Genomic DNA, 15,505 nt, shown 5'->3' with positions numbered 1-15,505 from the left:
CTTTTCTTTCTTCCCCACCACACAGAGAGAACAACTTGAGAAACTAATGCTTTTCCACTCTCGTTTGCGCTCCAATGGGGCAGCACCGTATGCATGTGGCATATAGCTAATGATTTTTTCTGCCTGGGCCAGGTGCAGAGGCAGAGAGAGCGACCGTCAGTGCCTAGGTTTCCCATCAATAACCCAGGGAAAGGCAGACCTCTTTTATTCCCTGTTTCCTGCCTTATTTTGATGCTTTCCTAAAAATGCTTTTCTAAAATTGCTATCCATTCTGTTCAAAGAGGGCAATACCAGCGATGGTGAGCCCAGTAAAGGGAGCAATAAATGTAAAACAAGGTTTTTAAAAAGGAAAGAGGAAGATGGCATGGCTCATCTCAAACAAAATGCACTTTCTTTTACGGAAGTTCTTACATGTTGTCATAATCCTACCTGCCGAAGTTCACGTTCCCCAGCAGTTTTCAGCAAAACAAGCAGTGAGGCTGTGAAATCACATGGAGGGATTGAGCCCAACAGTCGGCACAGTGGCAACTGTCAACTTTAGTAAGACAGTCACTCCTTAAACATGTTCAGCATCACTCAGTAAATGTGATTATAGAGCCTGACCACAGAGCCCACAGATATAACATCCTAAGTGATGTAAGGGTGAAACTCATCACCAAGAGCTTTGCTGAAGGCTTCTCTGGACGTGGTCTGACATTGGACCTGGGACAAGATGGGAAGCCTCTTATACCCATGATCTAAGGCTTTCTAATTCTTACAGCCCAGTAACAGAGATAAATAAGCCTTCAAGATGGGCCGAGTTAGTAAGAAGCAAGACATTTGGTGTCATGTATAAACTAAACACAAGGAGACTGTATTTAGGTGGTGGTTCAAATTCATTTAGCACTTTTGATGCCTGCCAGGGATGGGAGATGGACTGTGAGTTCCGTGGACAAGTATGTGGCATGTGGGGAGAGGCACTGAGGAATGAATAGTGGGCTGTGTTGGGGGCACTTTCCTGCACATCACCACACTTCATCTCCACTTCAAGGCTAAGGAAATGGGCTCAGACCAAGTGAAGGGCTTGCCTGCCCAAAGTCACAACAGTGACAAGTCCTCCACTGAGCTTTGTCTCCATCCTGGTTGTCAGGATGTGGCTGTGTTTTGCAGGCAGGACAGCTATGTCTACATGACCCCTAGTGGGGGGGGCTGCAGCTTGGTGAAGAACTCCAATCCCAGTTGCTGCTGGAATGACAGCAGTAGCAAGCCTGGCTAGCCAGAGTGGGATCTGCCTGCTTGGGTGCAGAAGCAGGAGAGGGGGCTGCCCCACGAGACAGCTTAGGAAGGGGGAAGGCATAGAGAAATCAACATAGTTCAGGGTTCCCTGTAGGGAGAGCACAGGGAGGAGGTTTCGAGGAAAACTCATGAAGAAAGACATCGGCTCTATCTGTAGACAGAGAATGTGTCCCCTAAGTGGGGCAGGTAGGTAACCCTCAGACTGCATCCAGTCAAATGCCATGTTTTGTTTGGCCAGTGTGGTGTTGGGCCTTTTTGGAAAGCATGTCTTGAAGCAGAACACGTGCCCTTCAAGACCTAGTGCCACTGCTCCCAGTAGCTTCACTCCTTTAAGATGCTTACTGATCCCTGAAGACGTCTGAGTTCCTGTCTCCTCCTTACGTCCTTCCGAAACTCATGCCTGCTATTCTCAAGCTACTCTGTGAAAACAGAGACCCCAGAAGTGCTTTTTGATCAAAAAGGAATTGGAAGCAGACCTCGCATGCAACAGATTCTTCGTAGCCTGATTTCCTTTGGGTTCACCCAGATTTTAATTTACTCCTTGGGTGTGTAGACACCACTCTGCTTTCATCTATTTTCCTTAACCCAGCTCATGACTCTGCAACTACAGTATCTGCTAGAATGAATCCTCTTTCCATTTCCAAACCACACCTTCCTCCCAGACAGAGAGGATGCGAAATGCCATGCGGATGTGAGCAGGCTGTGTTCCTTGTCTTCATAACGAAGCTCTTTAGAAAACAATGTTCATTATTAATTTTGAGAAAAGAACATTTCAGCGAGTACCTGTTTAACCAAGCTATCCTTTTTCTAAATACTAGGTACCTAATATGCACTTGTAATCTTTAGGGGTATTTTGTAAGTTTAAAAATCTGTGAAACTATCATGCACATAAAAGGCATTACCTTTTGCATACTTAAATGGCAAACTCTGCATTTAACACCTTCCTCCCAGTTAAAAGCAAGCACTATCTTCTTTTTTTTTTTTTTTTTTTGCTGAAACATGCAGAGAATTTTTATTTATCACGAATGTTAATACTCATATTTACTTGCGGAACAGCCATAGAGAGATGTGCAGGCAAGGTATTAGCAGGGTTCAAGGGTTTAGCACAGCATCTAGTACACAGCAGCTTGCTCACTGAGGAAGGACTTGTCATACATTGCTCAAATGCCAACTGTAGGTGCAGTAGATTGTCAGTCATTTCTTACAGAGATGTCTTTTTGATAGTCGTCATACTACATTTCTGCCAATTCAGGATTTCAGTCCATTTTTTGTTTTTTCAATCACCGTTCAAGGTCAGATAGTAGGGGCCCCTCCCCGCTTTCCCCTCCCCTCCCCCCCACCCCGACAACGGAAGTATTCTTATTAGAAGTTCCTAAGACCGAGCAATTCCAGCATGCAGATTGTGATAGGACATAGCCGGGAAGATGAGAAACTGTAGCCATCATCTAGGGATAATATATTCCATCACTGTTGCTCCTTGCAGCCTGCGGGTCCTCCTCGCCGCCCTCTCCATTAAACCCATTAACATGCAGGATCCTCATCTGCTTGACAGTGGTGCTTTTACCAGATTCTCCAGCACCCAGCAGCAGCAAGAGGTGCGTGGCCCGGTAGACCTGCCTGTCCTCTAGCGGCTTCGCGATCTTCTTGCTGGCCTCGCGCTGCGCCTTCTCCTCGTTGCGCTGGTCCTCGGTCTTACTGTTCCCGAGGCAGCCCATGGCGGTGGCGGCGGGCCGGGAGGGCCAGGGCAGACAGCACTATCTTCTTATCTTGAATTTGTATATCAGGAAAATGAGATGCCTTAAATATCCCTGGAACCTGAACAAAACCCACAGGAAACCTAATTGCTGTAGGAGGGCATGCATTCCACACCCTAGTTCTATGAATGAAAATGTAAAATCAGATATATTTTGTTAGTGGCTTCTTTTTCAATGTCCAGTGGCTAGAAATTTATTAGAATTCTGTGCACCGAATTATTAGCCCGGGAAAGAAAAAAAGTAAGAAATATGCCCTTGAAAGACAGAAATGTGTGCACAGGTCAGGCTGGAGGATGGCCCCAGGGTTGAGAGAGAAATTCCAGAGGCTCTACGGCACAGCTCCAGCTTGGCAGACTGCAGAAAGACTGTGTTTCCCTTATCCAGAAAGCACAAAAGCAATCCACTCTCAGATCCTCCATATCTGAGATACTCCAAAGGGGCCAGCTCTTCGTATGAAAAAGATAATTTGGAAGGGGGTCATTTCATTTAACTTGAATAACTGAACACCCATTAAATGCGTCAATGCATTGAAAACAAAATAAGACTGAGCTTCTGTTCACGAAGCTGTACCCCTCTAAGTAACAAACACCTCAGCGTCTGTCAGTCACAGGAAAGGGTAAGGTCACTGAGCACCTCAAGTAAAAAAGGGCACCTAAGGCAAACTTCTTCTTACCAAGGAGTGGCCGGGAGCGGTAGGAAGAGTGCAGGCTCCAGGCCCTGACAGTCACACCACTCTCAAGCTGTGGAACCTCGACAGGGCCTGTCAATGCCTCTGAAAATCAGCCCCTTTATATGCAAAGTGAGATGTGAATTAGCTCGATTTGGCCATTCCACAATGTGTACATATTTCAGAACTTCATGTTGTATACAGCTTTTATTTGTCAATTTAAAATATATTTAAAAATTATTTTTAAATGTTTAATAAAAAATAAAAATGTTTTAAATAAGAAAACAACGGCCCTCATATAGCGGTATGTGACCAGAGAGAACCCCCCCCCCAGAGAGCCTGGCATCTTCCATCGTCCCCACCCTGACCTGCCTTGCCACCACCACCCACCACGTGCTCAGCACAGTTTTTTCCAGGGCAGCTCTGACTGTAGAAATAAGCAGGTGATGGGAAAATGGGTCCAGGAGGAAGAATGCCGGAAGCGGATTCTTAAAATCTTTATCGAATACCCAAAGCTGTTTTCAGTTTCAAGCTTCTTCTTACCTCAGGACACTTACACATGTTGTTCCCTTCATTCAGGAAGCTCTTGCTGCCTCTCTGATAAAGGCATCATATTCTATTATTATACATATAAATAAAATATAAATTACTTTATATCATAAATATAAATAATAAATGTTATTCTCCGAAGCTTTTTCTAAACTCCTCTGTCACCCCCAATCCTTTGGGTGCCCCAGGAAAACCCAGCTTGCGTGGGATCATAGGGACTTCATAGCTGGGACGTAAGGGACCAGGTCCCTTTCCAGTCTCTAGCCTGGGCTGAAGCACTTCTCTGAGCAAGAGCTGCCAGCCGGCAAGAAGGGCTCTGCTGTGCAGGCATCCGTGTCCACCTGCCTGATGGCACTGTAAGATCTGGAAAGTCGGCCACGTTCGGGTAAAAAGCAAACATCTTTGGGTTAAGTAGGTGTCCCTTCATAGGATGTATACACATATGCTGAACGAGCTTGCTCCAGGTGTACCCGTTTCCAAACGCAGTGGACACGTCTGGTGAGCAAAGAGGATCTGCAGAGCAAAGAGCAACTGCTTTGAAGATGGACACACCTAGGTTCAAATGCCAGCGCTTGTATTTTCAGTGATGGCCACGGGCAGATTCTCACTCTAGTTTCCTCATCTGAACAGTGAGTGGAGACAGAGCTGCAGTGAGCATCAGATGGGACGGTGGGTAAAGCATACCTGGCGCACACTGGGTGCTTGATAGATGGCAGAGGCTGTTTCTGTTCTGTGAGGAAGGATGGAAAGAGCACGCTGTTGACTGGGTGCTGGCTATCTGTGATGCATGAGGCTTAGCACTTTTGTTGACGATGCACGCCTTCCACACGCACACACACGCACAACTGTGAGGTCACTCTTAAAGGATCGTTTTTTAAGAAAGCTAATATAATGAATCACATACAAATATAAAATGAACATGCATCAAATATTTTATTTAACTTATAAATAAGGAAAAAACTAGTAATGTATTACAACTGATTCAAAAGAAATTTTAAAAACACATAGATGAAAAATTGATATTGATGGGTAGAATAATTGCATTTTAGTGGACAAAATTTATTTGGATTTCTATGTTCATGAATCATTTTCATTACTGTCATTGTTCTATAATTTACAAAATTGTCAAATGCCTCAAAGACAGTGAAAAGAGCAAGCTTTAGACTCAGATAATCTGGAAGAGTTACCAGATTATGGTTTTGTCTAATTCAAAATTTTTCACAATGTTTTCTGGCATAACGATTATTATTCTCATTTGCAGTTGAGGAAATAGACTAAGAGTACAGATGTGTGATGTGTTTACAGTCACCAAAAAAAAAAAAAAAGTGTAAATAGAAATAGCAGTGTCTACGTGTAAGCTCATCTTTCTATCACACCAAACCTAGAGAGGCTTTATCTGAAGGACTGGGATTTGCTTTACTTGTATATTTCAGGGGATGAACAATCAATACACCCGTCGAGAAGTCTTCTGCTGTGACACTTGTCATGAGCTCAAAAGCTTCTGGGAAAAAGAAATTAGCAAACAGACTTTTTACCGAGAACTGGAGGAAGATCGTCAGGAAAGAAGCGCCCTGAAAAAGTATGTGAATTTTTTCTCTATTATTACTTTTAAAGTGGATTTCCTAGAAAGATGCCAGATATGAAGACGGAGGTAGTGAATTCTCTTTGGTGTCCACCGTTGTAGGAATGTACATATGCTGGGCATGAAGGCGTAAAGGCTGTACAACGACAGGAGGAATTGCGAGTTCTCATGAGGACCTGGGGGCAAGGCTTGGAAGGAAGAAGCTCACTGTACTCACAGGTCCCAGAGAGGGGGTCACACATGTCCCACAGGGCCAGAGGGGAAGCTCCTGGTTTTGGTCAGGTGGGAGAAGAGCTAGCGAGAACCTCTCAGCCAGAGTCTTTTTTTTTTTTTTTTTTTTTGAGACGGAGTTTCGTTCTTGTTACCCAGGCTGGAGTGCAATGGCGCGATCTCGGCTCACCGCAACCTCCGTCTCCTGGGTTCAGGCAATTCTCCTGCCTCAACCTCCTGAGCAGCTGGGATTACAGGCACGCGCCACCATGCCCACCAGCTAATTTTTGTATTTTTAGTAGAGACGGGGTTTCACCATGTTGACCAGCATGGTCTCGATCTCTTGACCTCATGATCCACCCGCCTCGGCCTCCCAAAGTGCTGGGATTACAGGCGTGAGCCACCACGCCCAGCTCAGCCAGAGTCTTTATTGGGATTTCTATGAAAAAGGCAAGGCAGGGCAGAGTGTATAATTCAGGATTGGTTAGTTTGGATCATTCTGGTAGGCTTTGAGCTGTAGGAGTGGTTTCCAGTTGCCTGGTATGGCCCCAGGATAATCAAGGGCAGGGGAAATAGTGATTCAGTGTGTGAGAGTTAGACACGGAGGTGGCTAGGGCTACAGACTTGAGACTGGTTGGTCTGGAGATCGGCCAAGCCTTTTGCTAGTCCTAGCAGGGACAGTCTCTTCCCAGCCAGCAAACTGTAAGATGTCAAAACATCATAAAACGTGGAAAACATCACCAATACATCCACTCATTCCATCTTGCAGGTATACCAGGGATTTTCCAGCTCAGCACAATGACATTTAGGGCCAAATAATTATTTGTTGTGGAGGGCTGTTCTGTGCTAAGATGTTTATCAGTATCCTTGGCCTCAAAGCTGAGCTATCTGTGAGATCGCCACACACATTGTGACAACCAAGGCCACCTGGAGGGCGAAGTCAACCCTGATTGAGAATCAATGATTTGTAGACTTGGACAAGACTTTTTAATACAAAAAAATGAGAATATATTATTTATGTCTTGATGAATTAAAACAATCCCTTCGCCATTTCTTCTCTGTTGCAATCTCCAGCTCATGTGGTTATACTAAATTTTAGGGTTAAGTCGACAGATATGTATATGTGTGAAAAACTAGTTTAATAAAAAGAACCCTCATCTGGGATAGTATCAAGATTCTCGAGAGAAGGATTCTTAGTCCTAGGAGTCTGCTGAGAGATGAAGGTTTGCTTATGTGGGAAGACGTGTCATGTGGACCAGCTCAATTCTTCTGGGCCTGTCCTGGTTCTCTGTCCCTAACATGGGAAGAGGCTAGCCAGCATGTCTGTCTGCTAGGATGTCCACCACAGGTGGAATGGCAGTCATGTGTTCTCCACAGCAGAGCACCATGATTCCATGTTTCTGTGTCTGCCTAGTGCATGCTGGGCTGCAAACATGAGTAATTCACATGTATAAAACTCAAAGTTAATTTCTAAAACAAAATCCTTCCTTAAGCCCCAGTGAGGAGCCTCCTTCCAAACCCAGAGAAGAGCTCTGCCAACATTCCAGCCACACTCCTGGTGGCCTAATACGCAAAACTAGGCTTTCCTGCATGCTAGAAGAGTCTCATGTTAGAGCATCCAATCCTGGAGATTCTCAGGGAAGTGAAGGGAGCCTGTTGTGTGGTCCCCACCATCTTCCTTCCCCCAGTCCTGGCCCACTGGGCCACTGGAAGCCAGATCCCATCATCAGCCCTGTGCTGTATCTTCCCTTCCAGAAAGCAAAAACTTGCAATATGATCTTATTTTTGTCAAGATAGTAAAACATACATATACACATATATACATATATATAGTATATGTATATAGTTACATACTATATATAGAGAGAGTATGTAAAAGAAAAGGATTAGAAGAAAATACACTAAGATACCGAAAGTGGTTATTTTTGACTAATGGGATGACTGTGTGTGTGTGTGTGTGTGTGTGTGTGTGTGCGTGTGTGTGTATGTTCTCATATCTTTTCCAAAAATTTGGTCCTATGCCATTTTGTAAGTAAAAAATAATATAAGTTATAAAATGGCAATCAATTGCAAATGGTCCATAGAACAAACTGCATTAATTCTCCAGGCTCCCATGTGCCCCAGAAATGACCCCCTCTCCTAAAGTTTGGAGCAGATTTCTCTACCTTCTATGACTGAAAGAATAAATCTTTGTGCTCATCATGAAACATTCCGCTAGTCTCCCCCAGCTAAGTGTTTAAAGACGCGATCACAGGGGCCGCAGGACTCAGAAACAGGATCCCACCCGGAGCTGGGGAAGCAACGCAGCTCCCTGTGGTCTCTCCTGCATCCTCAAGGCCACCCACCAGAGCTAGCGTGCTTAGCAATTGTGAATTAAAATTCTCAAAAGCCTTTTTAATTTGGTAAACAATGAATTAAAACCTAGTCGTTTTACTTTTATTTTTGCTGAAAAAAATGCAAACACATACCTATCCCACATGAACCAGGTTTTGCAAAAAACCTAGAATTTTTAAATGAAAACCAAAATGTCAGAACATTTGCTTAAATCCCCGCTGATCTGAGCAAATAGTTTGAAACACTGTCCTAATGAAATAATACTCTCCCAGCATATACTTGCAGACCAGTGAATATCATAGACACCTGAGTCCCTATTTCAGCCCTATGGTCCCTGCCTCCCCCAACTCCACTATAGGCAAATGCCCACCCTCCAATGTACGCATGCAGGCACACACACCTTTTTTTATTCTACCCTCCATTTATATAAAAAATTCCAATCCACTGTGCAATCAAGAAATGTTCTAAGTGTCTGAGTGAGCAGTAGACACAAAAAACCTCCAAATCCCGTTGTTGACAGGAGAACAAATCCAATAATGTCTCATGCTCCTCTCCCTCTGCTGGGCTAACCTGGCAAGATGCTGTGCCAGAGCCGGGTGAAGGGTGTTACACACACACCTGTGGGTTCAGTGACTCTGGGAAGGAATCCAGGGATGGGGAGAACCCATTTTTCCTTGGAACTGGTGTTCTATATCTGTCAGAGGCCTGGGGGTGAGATCACAAGGCAAAGTGGGTGGCCCCAGAACTGGAAACGTCTTTACTTTCTCTGAGTCTGGATAGAGAAAAGCAACAGAACATGGATGGGTTAGTCCCCCACAGAAGCTGGAAAGTATTTGCAAGCAACTGATTGAGGTAATTCGAGAAGAGTCGAGGGCGGCGTGGGCATCCTCCGTGAGCACACCTCCTGGTTTGCCCGGGGAAGTTTGGTATCATCATTGACCGCAGTCCCTGTTATTTTCAAAAGTATCTCAGTTTATATCATAAATCTTATGGACACCTAAGTGCCCAACCGGTAGCTATAACTAAGAAACTGAACAGTGAACAGCTAATGTTTTCATGCAAGAAGTGTGGTCTTCAAAATACCTCTTCATAATTTAGCAGATCTCAACAGTGTCAAGTAGACATTAAATCTGGGGGTACATCAAGCCTCAACCCAAGACCACTCACCTCCCTCTGCTCTGAAGCCTGCTTATCAGTTATATCAACTAGGATGTTTTCAGCTTCAGGCAATCAGATATTTGACTCAGAATCTCCCAGCCAGATGAAATCACTATTTCAAACTTTTTATAAGACAAGAGTTACTCGACAAAGAATAAGCAGAAGAGAGAAAAATTTTAGTTAGATTTTTCATTCAAACTAAAAGGATAGGAAGGAAGCAGCTGGTAAATCGAGTTGGTCAAATCAGTATGCCAAAGTTTGCCAGCCTGTGTGGATGGACTGAGCTCTGACCCTTGACCAGAGACCCAGTCAGCAAGCTACAAACCACAAGGAAACGAGACGCAGGCCCGCCTCTCCCCACTATGAGGAAATAATTGTCAAGGCATGCTTCCTATCCATGAGAATGGCGTAGGCGCAGCAAAATCATCATGTCACTTTTCATACTAAAGCAAAAGCACAGAGATCAAGATCGGAGTTCTGAGATCTGAAATGGGAGATCAAGAATTCGGCCAACTCTCAATTCCTTCAGGACAGGGAGTATGCTGTTGCTCTTCTTCACATAGCGTGGTAGCCACGGAAGTGCCCCACTCAGAGGCCCTCCAGGATCATTTGCTTTGGAAACAGCTGACTGGTCATGCCAGCAGCTCCCTTTCTGCATCTACCATTGTGGGTGAGCCAAAACCATACCTCCCCAGGCTGCCCCTAGCCAAAACTGAGGGTGGCAGAGGTGCTAGTTCTAGGCAATTCCTGCATGACAAGTCTTCTCCGAAGGCAGCATTTGCTCAGGGACTCCCCACCAGCGCAGCGCAAGCTTCCTCAGAACTGTGCTGTGGGGTGGGTTCTTCCTACTCAATCGTTACTTCCCCGTCTCTTCACAGATGTCAGACCAGTGCTGAAGTCTATAAGGCTCTTCCTGCCTGCTTCAGTTTCCTCCCTTCTTTATTTTTCATAGGTGTTTCCCACAAATCTGCTTCTTGGAGGATGAAACTGACACATATGTTTAGTGCCTAGCATATAATAGGAAAAATATAATTATGGATCCAGTTGTCCTCACGCGCTCCAGGAATAACATTATGATCATGACTTAAGAATCTCACAAATATCATCCTGTTTTCTAGGTAAGCCCCAGACTTATCAAGGAGAGTCTGTGCTCCTAGAAATTGACAACTCCTTCACAAATCAGAAGACTCTAGAACAAGAAGCAGTAAACATGACTTGGTCTCCATTTGAAAAGCGAGGTCAATATTTTTAGGCTGAAGGTAAAAATGTTCTCTCTGAGCTTTAATGCCAGTCTTATGGCTCTTTTGATGTAGCTGAATTTGTAAGCCAAGTTTTAAGCATTATCCTCCTCTTATGGACCTTCTCTGCTGCAAAAGGAAAGCCCCATATATAAATCTATATTCACCAGTTTACTGAGAACCCCAAAATAAACAGAAGCAACACAGTAATGAAAGATATTGACCAAAAAGGAGCAGCAAAGTGTCTAAATATTCATAAGACAAGATTTAAAAGACATTTGGGTAGACAGAGACCTGAATTCGTTACCATTTAGCAATAGCATGTAACTGCTATAAAAAGTAAATGAATATGTTATGAACCCCAGATTCCTAACTTTTTTTTCCTAGAATGAATGCATCACACCGAATGTGTTAATTCAGGTCCTCTAAGAAGCAGAGGGCAAGAGATTAGATGTGCATAAGATTTATTGGAGGAAGCACCTGTGAATGAAAAATTGGAAGGAAGCTGTGTGTTGATGAATGTTTAACCACTGGCTCTCTGGAGGAAAAATGTATGTGTGTATATACATGCATATGTTTATAAATCTGACTGATACGAAAGCTGTGTAGCACACAATTTATAAACAGTAAGAGAACACACAATATTCTTTATTATAAATCCCATATAGTCACCTGGTTCTCACAGAGAATAATAATGAAAAGTGTTTTTATTCATTTTTTGCCAACCTCTTGTATCGGGGCCAACTGATGGTTGAAATTCAACCATAATTTGAAAAAAATTATGCAGCAAATAAGTGCTTGATTACTATCCAGTTCAGCGAAGAAGTCCATTGCTTTCTAGTACTGGAAGAATATTTCCTCAACTTTTTTTTTGCTATTTATAATATATTAGCTACAGACACGGCACACTTCTAAATTTAATCCATGTTAAGATTTCGTCCATCACTTTCCTAAGTCTAGACCAAGGGTCGGGAACATTTTCTGAAAGGAACCAGACAGTAAATATTTTTGGCTTTTTAGGTGGTATGATCTGTGTTGCAGCTCTTGAACTGTGTCATTGTAGTGCGAAAGCAGCTATAGCCATATGTAAGTAAAACATGTCAACAAGTGGGCAGGGCTATATTTCAATGAAACCTTATTTACAAAATGGGTGGCTGGCCAGATTTGGCATTAGGGCCAAACCTTAGTTCAGACAATGAACAAAATGGTACCTGAAGTCGTGCATGATTTAAACTGTTTGCAGCTTCCGTGGTGTAAATATTCCCACCACAGTCTGTTTCAAGCTACCAATGAGATGTCTGAAATGAAGACAAGCTCAGAAGAGGCGTTTGGCAGTAATCCCTCATCATGTAGCACTTTCACCATACAGGTGAAATCGACCTAAGTAACCTGACGAGCATAGATTGTTGTAAAATGCAGTAAAATCATTAGGAAGTAATGAATTTTACGTAGTCAGTGCCCTTGTTTTAATACAATTTAATTAGAACTTTATATAATTTACTTTTAATACTGTCTGTATTTAATAATTAGCTTAAAAAAATTCCTGAAAAGTAATCCTCGGTTCTTTTGAACTGTTATGAGGCAGCTTCAGCACACCACAAAGCCAAAGAAGGCAGGTCATCAGACTGTGCTGCGGGTCTGACCTCCATGAAGGAGCAGAAAAAGGAATTAGGACTGGGAAGACAGCAGGGCAGCCCTAGTCAGTTTTGGGCAGAGTAACGAGGAGTCAGTGAGCCAAAGCCACCTGCTAAAGAAGTTCTGCAGCTCGCTGGGGGGCACTGCGCTAATACCACGGCCATGCCCAGTGGCTGTCTTAGAGCAGCCTGCAGGAAGTGTGGCCTTGGCATTGATCTGAAGCAAATACAAATGGAAAGAAGCTGCAGCCACCAGTCAGCTTTGTCACCACACCCAGTAAAAGTTACAGTCCCTTTTGTTAATGAATGAATCCTCATTAGGTTAAGAAGTGCATGAAGTTCAATGAAACACCAGGCAGCAGCCCTTATTAGTGAGCTTCAAAAGATCCCGGGTGACAAAAGTCATGTACTTGAAGGCAGATTTAGTTACAGAGGCTTTCAGAGATGTGTAACCAAAAAAGCTTGTGAAATTGGGTATTCTCCAGGTTGGAGAGGTGGATTACAAATTAAAATATAGGATGAATACTTAACAACCATGATGCAGAAATATAATTATGAAAATTGCTAATCTGTAGAAATCAAAGTAGAAGGTCATATAAGCTCAATAAATCATCCCTTTGTAGGTACAACATACTTTGACCAGTGGTGCGGAGCAGAGTTCCCCACATGTGAGGAAGCTGCCCACTCGTGGGAGAGCAGCAGCCCCGTGCTCAACAAACAGACAAACTATACTTTGATGTCGTTCATTTCTATTTAAAATTGAGGTAGAATTAGGACTGCAACCAATGTCTTGACACTACTGCCCCATGTGCCTCATTCTCTGACAGTATTTCAACTTTCAGTCCCCGCCTGCTCATGTGTTTATGCAACAGCACCAGCCAGCAACAGGCCCGCGCGCCAGATTCTTTCCATTCTTTCCGGGGCCCATAATTAAGCAGAGTGTAAGTAAGAAGTTTTCCTGAAGCCAATCTAGTAATAGGTGCCTAGAGCCTTCAAAATATTTATACCTTCTAAGTGGTATTATTTCACCTCTGGGAGCCACTCTGAGGAAAATAGACTGGGATACAGAAAAAGTATTAAGTATTATACTTCTTGTAGGGTTATTTATAAGAATGAAAGATGAAGGTGAATTCAATTGTTTTAATTCTTTTCTGTATATTCTGATTTTCCTGAAGTACACACATATTATCTAACCCCCAGAACCTCAGAGCATGACTCCAGAATCTTCCCATTCTTTCCCAGGTCCATAATCTAGCAGAGTTTAACACCATCCCCTTGGAAGTTAGGATTTCACTATACGAATCTGAGGGGAAACACAAATGTTCAGACCAGAGCAGATTCCAGGTCTGTTGTTTGAATATAGATACATAATGCTCCGGCACCATTTGTTGAAAAGCCTATGCTTCCTCTATTGAGTCGCCTTAACCTCTTGACAAAAATCGACTGGTCATGTTACTGTGTATTTATTTCTGAACTTTCTGTTCTATTCTGTGCTATTAATCTATTTGTTTATTCACTGCCCTGATGATGGTAACTTAATTATATTAAGCCTCAACTCAGGTAGAGTGAGTCTTCAACAGCTCTCTTCAGACTTCTTAAGGCTAATCTACTTTTGCCTTTCCATATAGAAGTTGGAGCCGGCTTGTTGATAGCTATAGAAAAGTCTTTCTGGGATTCTGATTGGCATTACGTGGAATCCACCTATCAATTTGGGAAGGATTGCGTTTGGGATAGAGCCGTCTATTCATAGACATTGCCCTTGTGACTATTCATTTTTTTCTTTGTTCATTTGTAAAAAGCCTTGGAATTTTAAAATTATTATTTTACTTTAAGTTCTGGGATACATGTACAGACCGTGCAGGTTTGTTACGTAGGTATATGTGTGCCATGGTGGTTTGCTACATTTATCAACCCGTCATCTAGGTTTTAAGCCCCGCATGCATTAGGTATTTGTCCTCCCCTTAACACAGGAACAGAAAACCACAAGCACTGCATGTTCTCACTCATAAGTGGGAGTTGAAGAATGAGAACACATGAACACAGGGAGGAGAGTAACACACACCAGGTTTCTTTTAAAATATCCTTGAGAAGAAAAAGCCATGGTTCAGTGGACCAGCATAGGTGGAGACAAATGCACTGAGCATGTGCACGGTTTCCCCTCCACAGGCTCAGAGAAGAATGGAGGCAGAGGCTGGAGAGGAGGCTGAAGATGCTGGACAACCCTGATGAGAAGGAAAAGCCGGCCAACAGCACGGACTGAGCGTTGCCCACCTCACTGACTTCAAAGATAGCAAGCAACCATGGGCAATTTTCTAGGGGAAAAATACTAACACCCAAGTTATGCTGACTTACTAAACAGGACGCTCTCCAATTGTGCTTCCATTTGCTAGGGGATTTACATGTGAAACCTCCCCCAGTGCTAATGGGAGTTATTATCCTGCTCAATCCCCTCCGCACAGAGGACGGGATGACCGCAAGCAGGATAGGACGCTCAGGCTATTTAATATAAAAAGCTCTTGGAATTAGCACTCCCCAGGACTCACAGGCCCATGTGACATAATGTGATTCCACATTTCCTCCTCATTTCAAAATGTTTCAAGTCTTGAGACATTTGGAGTGTTTTCTCTAAGCTTACTGAGGGCAATGACCTTGCTGAAAATTTGGCTTCCCCGGGTCTCCTGGAAAAGAAGTCATAAAATCTTGTCTTTCTTTCCCTGCTTTTTATGAACACAGAAATGTAACTTCTTGCAGAAATAAAGCTATTATTATAAAAAGAATTTAACAATGTGGCTTGAAAAGGAACTCAATTAATTTATGTCTTCCTGTAAATGTGTTGCTTTTTCTTCGTCAACGGGTTTAATTAGAAGCATGCAATGAACGCATGGCGATAAACTTGGTTGCAGCGCCCTCGAGGTCAGTCCCCTGTGTGAACTCCCTTCACACCTGTCGGGTTAGCTCTCGGGTGGCACAGCAGGTGTCCAGACACATTCTAGAGTTTAAAGTCACCCTCACATTAGCCTCCTCTCAGGCCTCAAACACGATCATAAGGTAGGTGGCCTTCTACGGGGGCAGTAGTGATGGGGCCACCACTGCCCAGCTTCCTC

General features: G+C 43.4%; 2 protein-coding genes across 2 annotated transcripts; one reads left to right on the top strand and one right to left on the bottom strand.

Annotated features, from left to right (window-relative positions):
• Nucleotides 1-2,331: 2,331 nt before the first annotated feature.
• Nucleotides 2,332-3,249, bottom strand: LOC108317044 (guanine nucleotide-binding protein G(s) subunit alpha-like). The gene has a single exon (XM_037745232.1). It carries the CDS (start codon nucleotides 2,988-2,990, stop codon nucleotides 2,721-2,723), a length of 270 nt encoding a protein of 89 aa, XP_037601160.1. The 5' UTR covers nucleotides 2,991-3,249; the 3' UTR covers nucleotides 2,332-2,720.
• A 2,432-nt stretch (nucleotides 3,250-5,681) lies between these two features.
• Nucleotides 5,682-14,753, top strand: LOC119473938 (protein FAM240B). Its single transcript, XM_037745231.1, has 2 exons — nucleotides 5,682-5,824; nucleotides 14,568-14,753. Exons 1-2 carry the CDS (start codon nucleotides 5,682-5,684, stop codon nucleotides 14,659-14,661), a joined length of 237 nt encoding a protein of 78 aa, XP_037601159.1. The 3' UTR covers nucleotides 14,662-14,753.
• The last annotated feature ends 752 nt before the right edge of the window (nucleotides 14,754-15,505 follow it).

This window comes from Cebus imitator, unplaced genomic scaffold (assembly GCF_001604975.1).
Source record: "Cebus imitator isolate Cc_AM_T3 unplaced genomic scaffold, Cebus_imitator-1.0 Scaffold196, whole genome shotgun sequence".
Taxonomy (NCBI): Eukaryota; Metazoa; Chordata; class Mammalia; order Primates; family Cebidae; genus Cebus; species Cebus imitator.
This window is presented reverse-complemented; position numbering and strand designations above follow the sequence as displayed.